Source organism: Hippoglossus hippoglossus, chromosome 8 (assembly GCF_009819705.1).
Source record: "Hippoglossus hippoglossus isolate fHipHip1 chromosome 8, fHipHip1.pri, whole genome shotgun sequence".
Lineage (NCBI taxonomy): Eukaryota > Metazoa > Chordata > Actinopteri > Pleuronectiformes > Pleuronectidae > Hippoglossus > Hippoglossus hippoglossus.
This window is the reverse complement of record NC_047158.1, coordinates 19,185,771-19,196,009: the sequence shown is the minus strand read 5'-3', so window position 1 is coordinate 19,196,009 and position 10,239 is coordinate 19,185,771. Positions and strand designations below refer to the sequence as shown.

The 10,239-nt window shown below is 44.4% G+C and overlaps 1 protein-coding gene across 1 annotated transcript in view; it reads left to right on the top strand.

The window, feature by feature from the left end:
• The first annotated feature begins 8 nt into the window (after nucleotides 1–8).
• Nucleotides 9–10,239, top strand: part of LOC117765743 (myocardin-related transcription factor A-like) — a 29,442-nt gene continuing 19,211 nt past the window's right edge. Inside the window, 2 exon segments of the mRNA XM_034592189.1 lie at nucleotides 9–766; nucleotides 2,210–2,361. Coding sequence (XP_034448080.1) covers nucleotides 2,235–2,361 — 127 coding nt within the window. The 5' untranslated portion in view covers nucleotides 9–766; nucleotides 2,210–2,234.

The following is a 10,239-nucleotide window of genomic DNA, read 5'->3' as shown; positions in this document are numbered from 1 at the left end:
AGTATCATTCAGACTTTTTCTTCTCTCACTACTTTATGTTGTAATTCCGTGTGTTTACAGACAGCAATGTTTGTTGATTCAACGTGAAAAGTTTCTGTGTGGTTGGAAGTTGATTAAACATTAAATATAAGTTTTCACAGAGTCACAATTAACGTGTTGAGAAAGAGCCACTGACTCACTGAGGGTCGTGTTTTTTTTACATTGAAGTAACTTGTAGTAAATATCGTGTGAGGAGGCCGACGGTGTTTTAAAGTCAGTGAGAAGTGAACAACCTTTGTTGGAGAAGGGGACTCATGTAGTTTACATATTTCACTGTGAGGCATTCAACTTCTCTGGAAATACATTTTTATGAAACGAGGAAGTAAAACAGGAAGTCACTTTTGGAGGGAAACCGCAGAGGACTCACCTTTGGCTTTTTTTTTTTTTTTAAACTGCTTTATTGACTTTTTATTTTGAAATACTCATGACACTTTAGTTTGAGATGCTTTATTTCCTTTATTTTGAAATGCTTTATTGACATTTTATTTTGAAATGTCTCATTGACTTTTTTATTTCCAGCAGCTCATTATTTAAAACAAAACTCCTCCTGTTTGCTCAGAGCCTTGTTCTCATTCAGGAACTCGAACCGGAGGATGAACTTGTGAACCTGTGAGTTTTCTCATCTCTGCTTCTGATGTCTTGTCCTGTTGTTTCCTTCTTAGAGCATCACGTGGATCCAGTGAGATGGAATCCAGCCGGAGGTTGTTTAACAGCAGATAAAGAGCAGGTATGTGACTGAAATCATGATGGATTTCCACTTTTACTTACGTGTGTGTCTGTGTATGTGTGTGTGTGTGAGGTTGTTGCCTTCCTGCTGGTGAGTCTTTGCTTTGCTCCTGACGAAGCTGCAGAAAGTCTTTCCTTCAGTTTGAACAGGCAGCCCCTCAATACGTTGTTTACATTCCAACACAAACACGCTGGGATATTCTGCAGCTGCATTAAACCAACGTCTCCCCTCCAGTCCTGCAGCATAATGTCATATAGATGTAGATTAAAGTACAATTCCCTGTGAGGAGTCCCTGTTTGTGTTGGTGTGTTCATCTGTGCTGAAATCAGACTCATGACTGAGCTGTGGCCACGTTTATATCACCACCACCACAAGCAGTGAGGACGTGAAGTGAGTCACTGACCTGCTCTGCTGGACCCAAAATAACTGCAGCAGCTTCTTAATGATACTGTCGCTTAAAGCGTGAGACTGTTTCTAATTTGGATCATTAGCTGCACCATGTTGTGGGCAAACAAAGTCTTCCCCGAGGGAACTCTGGGCTGAGACACGCTATCCTGTGTCAGATCCAAACTTATCCTCAGGTGAGAGAAATGGTGGAAGACTCGAGACAGACCTGTTTATTTACCTTCTCTAACCAAGTACAAAAATGTTAATGTTAGGATTCATTTGGGAGGATTAGCAGAGTCGTGTTCTGAATCAGAAACTAGACACAGCCATAGACTGTAAATAAAGATGTCTCCACTTCCTCCCACCATCCAGAAAGAAAGACAAAATATTTGTACGTTTTTCACTTGGAGTCAGAGTCTGTGCGGTAGTGATCCGGGGATGGAGCCGTGGTAGCGAGGTCCCGCCGATACATGCGCTCGACCAATCATGAGTCAGTCTCAGCTGTCAATCATGACGTCAAAGAACTAATTAAAACCAAACTTAAATATATATATTATAAAAGAATAAATATTTGACGCCTACTTTGACTTTTTAGTTTGGTCCATGTCCCATCTACTTACATGGAGGAGGCACCTATACCGCAGCCTGTCACCAGGTGGCGATCGAGACACTTTGGCTTCACTTTTAGGGAACTGTCATGTCCTCATGTTTAACTGTTTGTGTGTTATGTTTTTTCTGTGTGTGTGTTTGTGTGTTCACCCATCTAGGGATTGCCTTCTCGCGTTGGTGTGGGTTTTTTGTGTGTGTGTGTGTGTTTTATGGCTTCACTGTTTACTCAGGACTCACATAACTGTAGTGAGTCATTCAGACAGACGGAGGGAGAGAGTTGGGGGGGAAATGTATAAAGTGCGTGATGGAGCAGTGAGAGAGAGGGAGAGAGAGAGAGAGGGAGAGGTAAAATGGGGTAATACATTAAATAGGATGAGCTAACATCATGTATATTATGGGTTTTTTGGTACATTTTGCCTTGAGAATTGTTTTCTTTCATCTTTCTAGGTCTGTCTCTAACACTCGGGTAACCATGGAGACCAAGTTTGGAGAGAGACCAGATGCCTCCACTCCTCAGAGTGAAGCTGTAGCCAATGAGCTGCAAGAGTTGTCCCTGCGGCCCGCCCCCAGCCCGCTGCCACTCACCGAGAGGAGGAGCGGTGAGTTTGTTTTTCCCACGAGGACCAAAAGTAAAAATGCTGTTGCTTAAAGGTCCGGTGTTTAAGATCTATGTCGGCCACCATGTTTTTTTTTTTACAGTAGCCCAGACTGTACAAAGTTTTTGTTCTCTCTCATGTTTGGAAGGGGAGGGTGAGGTGAGGTGAGGGGTATACAGCTGCAACATTCAACTCAACCACTAGATGTCACTAAATTCTACACACTGAACCTTTAAGAAGATGAAACATCGTCGTGGATGAAGATACCACGATGACGCACAGTTGCCTCTGACTCAGTGTCTCTGTATTTCGGGAAAACTGTGAGAGGAGTGAGGGAGTGAAGGTTTTTCCAGTATGAGTAGCGCTGCTGGCGGAGAGTTTACATTTCAGAGATACTAGGTCTCCCCTCACATTACCTCATTGTAAACATTGAGCTCCGTCTTCTCCAGGCACCGACTCCACTCAGAGACATAATTCACTCACTATGTTTCAGTGCGTATGTGGAATAACAACATTTACCAGACTCAACAATAACTAGTACAAGTTTTACTTTTAGTGCTGCTTCCCTTTTCCTCCTCCTTCTTTTTCTTCGTTATACTTTGAAGGAAAATGTTGATTTTTCCCTCGGCTCCATTCATTTGACACTTGTTTTTGCACTCAAAAGTTCAGAAGAGTTTATAAAGTATGATGCTTTGCTTTAAATTAAACAAACTGCCTGTACAGACTGAACCTGTCAATCAAGAGACTGATCGAGACACAACGGGAAACAATTTTTATCTAAAACATTTTTCATGCAAAGTCGTGTAAACTGAGGTAAACTGGAGCAATGTTTAAATTTGTTGGTCCTGGTTTTTCTTTATACTTGTGTGGACAAGAATTCACACACATGGATGGATGTGCGTCATTTTAAAACCACTTGTGAGAAAGTTTTAAAGGTGCATGTCCCCACCTGCTGACCATTACAAGTACTTTTATCTTGAAATAAGATGGAAACAAATGTGAATCCATGATTTCAGGTCAAACAGTTCAAGACAGAATAGCATCTGATTTGTTTTATCCAATATCAAACCCCATCAATCAGCCTTGAATAACCCTTCTATACACAGCACTGTGTGTGTCCATGTGTGTGTTCATGTGTGTTTGCAACCCTAGACCCAGTGTGCTCACATCAAGAGGTTCTGAATATAGCGACGCAGCCAGCTGGTCCTGCTATTTAAACCAGGAAGAGTGAGGAGTTAAGAGGAAAGAGAGATTTAATATCCAGGGAGAGGTTGGTCGGGGTGAGGGAGGTAAAGAACAACTGTTGGCTGGAGAAATGGAGGAAACTTTAAAGTTTTTAAAGTCCGGAGCATTAAAGAGGTCAAAGGAGGTTTTTGTTTTTTAATATGCAGAGACCTTATTTTGAAGGATCAATAGCATAACTTCCTTTTGGAGTGAATTATTCTTTAGTGGCATGTTGAGACAGAGTTAATAGATATATTTCAATCAACAGCTAATTAAGAAAAGAAATGCTATTTACAATATGAATGCTATGGTCCAAGTTCATTTTAAAATTAACTTTTCTTCATATAAAATGCAGAAATATGTAGAACAAAAATAACGGTAAGTGCTCAACATCTCCACCAGGGGGCGTAGGAGTAAGAGTGTGAGATAATTTGACACTTGTTTACAGCTTCCTCTTGTTTTAGGAAGTGATGAAACTAGAGAAGGGGCAGTTATGTAACAGTGGGAAATATAAAGATAATATTTAATTTACAACATATCTAAATATTCTCCGGCTAATTTTCATTCCTCATCACTGTAAGAAGTTACAGGCGACAGTTTGTAAACCCTGATGCACCTTTCCATGACCCACGCTTCTATGAAAATCTGCAAGAAGTCGTCAAAACGGCTTCTCTACAACAACCACACATGATATCAGACCCATGTCCTTAATATTAGAGATCATCTGTGTCCAGCAGCCGGCAGCATAATGTCTTGAAGTAAGGGAAACTAATCCTCTGCTGCCTCGGAGCCAAACTGTAATTTCCTCTCAGTATTGAGCAGAGGGTTGTTGAGTCAGGTTTTTTTTTTAATGAACGCACGCTGACACATAGTTTAAAGCAGCTGCATTTGGCCGCGACCTTTCTCGACCTCCGCTCTCATCATGTGACATAACAGAGAATCCTTTTAATAGATCCGTGAGCTATGGCCACAACACAACGCAGGAAAGTGAATATTGACGGAGCCAAACATGTAGAATAACGAGGTTAAACACGAGGGTTAAAGCTGCGTCACGGCAGAAATCTCTTGATATCAACAGCTCAAACAGAACGTTCCAGAAGCCATGCTAGCTTCACAAAGTTCTCGTACAGAGATACACACTTTCTGAGAAGAAACAATCGCACACACACACACACATGCAGCAGAGCAGGATTATCCCTGCCAGCGCTCTGGTTATCTGCAGTAATGGTGGATCAGACTGCTGATTCGTCTTCCTCTCTCTCTCGTCAGACCGAGGCGTGATTTGCCCGGGGACACCACATCTTGCATATTAACACACTCGGGACCGAGGACACGTCATCCCACACATTCAACACCGACACACAGTCACTGAGACCCTCGGTTGTTAGAGCACTGCCGTCATCAACTTAACTCGAACGTGACAAGCGCCATCGGTTCACTGTGACACTAACTGACAGCCGAGATGAGGGCGCTGGGATTTGTTCACCTTGAAAGGGCCCTCGCTCACCTTTTAACGTCACGTCACATTATCTGATGTCAGCCAGGAACGCAGCCGCAATAATGGAGATGAATGAAAGTGTGTGTGTGGACGAGTGCGGGTGTCTGACACTGACGTGCAGGCGGCAGCGGGAGGAGGAGACAGTCGAGCTGAGAGAGAGAGATAAAGGCTGTTGAAAGTCAGAGAGGTGGCTACAACTCACTGACATCCAACAGGTCGATTGTGACAAAGACAAACGTACGAAAATACATTAAAGCTGTAAATAAATACTGACTGTTAATCTTAAGAATCAATGGAAGAATCAGAATTAAACTTGTTTACAGCTACGCCAGCACATTCACTGCATATAAAGATTTCACTGTCCGTCAAATTAATATGGTTTCTGTCAATTTAGGTTCTTATCACGCTGATGTTAGTTCATCAATTAGTTATTTGATGCTATAAAAACCAGGGTGAAATGATCTATGAGTCTATGATCAGGCCTCATGAACGTGAGCGTGGATTCTACATGAACTGGTACAAGTCCAAGAAGAAGAAACTTTCACTCCATTGCCCTCAGTTCATTGTAATGCTGAGCTGTTCATGCACAAGTAGCTGCTGCCGATCAAATATCAACATCTATCTCTGTACCGCCATAAAACTCGTAACTCTAATATCATGTTGCTGAATCGAGCCGTGTTCATTTCAGACGCTTCCCAAGTTGTTCCTTGATGTCACAGTTAACAAATTAGGATCTTTAATTGACAGCATCAGACTTGGGACAAAAAGTTGGACAGGCGGGAAAAAGCCACACGGACCCGGTGACAGCTGGCGTGCAGAGAGTCAGCAGGTGTTTCTGCGTGTGTGTGTGTGTGTGTCTGTCTGTGTGTGTGGGTGTGGGTGGGTGTGTGTGTGTGTGTGGGGTGGGGGGGGGTATGCCTGAGGGCAGGATGGTGGAGAGCTGCTCACACAGGTGCATATCAACCACACCACGCTGAGCTCAGATCAGTGGTGTAAAGTGAGAAGAATTTGGCTCTGAACGTGTGTGTGTGTGTTATGTGTGTGTGTTACGTGTGTGTGTGTGTGTTATGTGTGTGTTACGTGTGTGTGTGTGTGTGTGTGTGTGTGTGTGTGTGTGTTCCGTGTGTGCGCCTGTTTGTGTCTGTCAACAGCAGAACGACTGAGTGCAGCAGCAGGTGTGACGGACTTGCCTGATCACGGATTCATCGACACTGGAAACACACATGAACACACACACACACACACACACACACACACACACACACACACACACACACACACACACACACACACACACACACACACACGCGTGTCGGCCAGTCTTGTAAAAGCTGAGCAGCAGCTCTGACAGCTTTGTGGTCACACAGCGTTTTTCATTTGACGATGTGACACTTGCTTGTTTTACTAATGAAGGAGTGGACACGTCTGTTCTGATGAAAGAGAGAACTTTCCTTTAAGGGTCTTTGATTTTTACAAACTTTGCAGAACCCTTGAAGAATATTCCTTTTATTTATTTCAATATAACAGAATCCAGCCACTCTCCTGCCGTCAAAGAGGAATTCCTCGCTCTGTTTTGGGGATGTACCGACTGGTGACAGCTGCGGCCGACCACCGGCGTCTCGTTCTCGTCGCTATTTCATCAACGTCTTGTTCAGAATACTAGCTGGACCGCGCTCGCCATGCTGGAGCAGCTGCCCTGCGTCTGCATCAAGCCTGCCCCGTTCAGGCCTCAGCCAATCAGCAGCAGCATGGATGAGAGGGCCATTCGGTTTGAGTTAGAGCGACAGGCCTGTCAGAGCCTCAGACAAGGTGGGGTACCTGCACACATGAACACGTATATACGTCACTGTGTGGACACATTGGTAGTTTAAAGCAAAAATGCACTAATTTAGAGAAATGTACGTGCAGGTGATATTTATATGCTTTTGTCCATTTAACAAAAGGTCTATATTTCACACTCCGGTTACTGTGTTTTAGTGTAAAGGTTTATTTTCTGGGCTGAGGTGTTAAGTGGATCATATTCTGTGTAAATGGCTGCAGTACAGTTGGGGCTCGGCCAGCCTGGGCACACACACATGAACCCACCAACCTGTTGACTGCAGCGCCGGGGACCTTGCACCAAAGCAGCCGGGCAGATTTAGGAGACGTCAAACTCTGCGAACTCAAAGACGCTTCACACGGAGTCTGAAGTGTAATGAAGCAGTTTGAGCCAACCAATTACATTACATTTCATTTAGCTGACGCTTTTATCCAAAGCGACTTACAATAAGTGCATTCAACCATGAGGGTACAAACCCAGAACAACAAGAATAGAGAAAGTACAATTTCTTCAAAAAAGCAAAACTACAAAGTGCTATAAGTAAGTGCCATTTTAAGTGCTACTAAATTGTTATTTTTAAAAATGTTATTCAAGGTATAGTCGGAAGAGGTGTGTTTTTAGTTTGCGGCGGAAGATGTGTAAACTTTCTGATGTCTGGATGTCAATGGGGAGCTCATTCCACCATTTAGGAGCCAGGACAGCAAACAGTCGTGATTTTGATGAGTGTTTAGCTCGCAGTGAGGGAGCAACAAGCCGATTGGCCGAAGCAGAGCGGAGTGAACGGGCTGGGCTGTAACGTTTGACCATGTCCTGGATGTAGACTGAACCCGATCCGTTCGCAGCACGGTACGCAAGTACTAATGTTTTGAAACGGATGCGGGCAGCCACCGGTAACCAGTGAAGGGAGCGGAGGAGCGGAGTAGTGTGAGTGAATTCAGGTTAAAGACCAGTCGAGCTGCTGCATTCTGGATGAGCTGCAGAGGTCGGATGGCACTAGCAGGTAGACGAGCCAGGAGGGAGTTACAATAGTCTAGGCGTGAGATGACCAGGGCCTGGACCAGAACCTGCACCGCCTTCTGGGTGAGAAGGTGGCGTATTCTCCTGATGTTGTACAGCATGAATCGACAGGAACGTGTTGTTACAGTAATGTTGGCAGTGAGGGAGAGTTGGCTGTCGAGTGTCACACCCAGGTTCCTAGCAGTCTGAGTGGGGGTTAGCACGGAGTTGTCAAAGTTAATAGTCAGGTTGTGGGTGGGAGAGTCTTTCCCTGGAAGGAAAAATAGTTCAGTCTTGTCAAGGTTAATTTTCAGGTGGTGTGCAGACATCCACTGAGAGATGTCAGTCAGACAGGCAGAGATTCGTGCTGCTACCTGTGTTTCAGATTGGGGAAAAGAGAGGATTAGTTGGGTGTCATCAGCATAGCTATGGTAGGAAAAGCCATGTGAGTGAATGACAGAGCCGAGAGAGTTGGTGTACAGAGAGAAGAGGAGGGGACCCAGGACGGAACCTTGAGGGACCCCAGTAGTGAAAGGACAAGGTTCAGACACAGATCCTCTCCAAGTTACCCGATAAGTGCGGTCGTTGAGGTAGGATGAGAGCAGGGAGAGAGCAGAGCCTGAGACACCCAGGTCCTGAAGGGAGGAAGTAAGGATCTGGTGGTTCACTGTGTCAAATGCAGCAGAGAGGTCTAGAAAGATAAGGACAGAGGAGAGAGAGGCTGCTCTAGCAGTGTGAAGTTGCTCAGAGACAGCAAGGAGGGCCGTCTCAGTTGAGTGGCCTGCCTTGAAACCAGACTGGTGAGGGTCAAGAAGGTTATTGTGGTTAAGATAGGAGGAGAGTTGATTAAAGATAGCGCGCTCGAGAGTTTTGGAAACAAAGGGAAGAAGTCTAAAAGTAATTCTTTATTATAATGTTTTAAAAACTTCAAATCGATTTCATAGAGAGATCTTACAAATGTAATGAAAACCTTATCACAGGATTGGTACAAACCTGAAGACGAGTTTAAACGGTCAAACCGAATAAAGATTATGCACAGTGGCTTCTGAAGGCAGGAGAGACTCAACTAATGTTCAGCAATGACTGAAGTTCTGCCAGTAAACGAATCCTGTGAAAAAAACAAACTGTTGCATGTATTTGTGACCAAACAAACACGGACGGGAACCTGCAGCGTGCACAGCTTATATGCAGCGACATTTGTGCTGCAAAGGTCAAAAGTTGTAGATGCAGAAGCTTCGAGTTCTGATGAGGTGAAGGATGGAAAGTGTAACTGTCAACAACAGTGTACAGAGGGAAAAGAAGATGAATGAACTTTGTAAAATGAAGCTGACGTCAGGTAAAGCTGTTTATTTACCAACATCAGCGGTCTGCAAACATGATTTTTTAAAATCTTCCTGAGAACGACGGGCAGCAGCCGGATCTGGAGATGTGACTTTCGAAGCCATTGAGGGTTTCACACCTGAAGGTCTGAACCAAGCTTCAGGTCTTTGCTCCATTGTTTTGGTTTCACATTGTAATTCAGAGAGCGGCAGCATCAACAGCACAAGTTTGAATGCACCCAATGAACGTCCTCGTCCTTCCCACTCTGGACCCAGACCAGCTCTTTTGGCCGGACTAAATTTTGGTCCATTGGTCCGGTCTGTGGTCAGAGGAACCTTTCACACCTGTTGATTTGCTACAGTCTAAACTGAAAAGTCCAAAGGTTCCTCACCAAACAAGGTAGTTGTGAAATGGCCCTAAATGAATTGATCTGCTGACAATGACCCAGAGTGCAACGCTCCTTGTCCATGTTGGTTTGTTCAGGCGTCACAGACAAATCAGAAGCGGATCCTCCGCCTCGAGAGGGAAATTAAATTGGATAAATTCCCACAGTGACTTTTGACCGTAACGAACTGGGACTTGTTAGATCTATCGACGTGCCGTCCATACACAACGAGTCTCATTAATTTCTGCACCCCCCCCCCCCCCCCCCTGCAGCACACTCTTTTGAACTGTCCTGTCTTTGCATGTCAGCAATTTACAGTCATGATCCTTTTTAATTCATCCCACTAGCCGGAGAGATTCAGATCCAAGCAGGAACAACGTGGACACAAATACAGAACAGTTTACCAGCAGTCCGACATTTATTTCAAATGCAGCATGTTTTGCATATTGTACGATCGTTACAGTCGCTCTTCATTTGCATTGCACTGCTGCTGAGTGAAGCCACACTTGCTGTAGCAATGAGCACACGCTCCCAGAATAGATTGTGTATCAGCACATTGCATCACTAGCCTGTCATCTCCTGGCACACATCACTCACCCCCCCGAAAACAAGTGTTTTGTTTGTGTGCCGGCGCGTGTT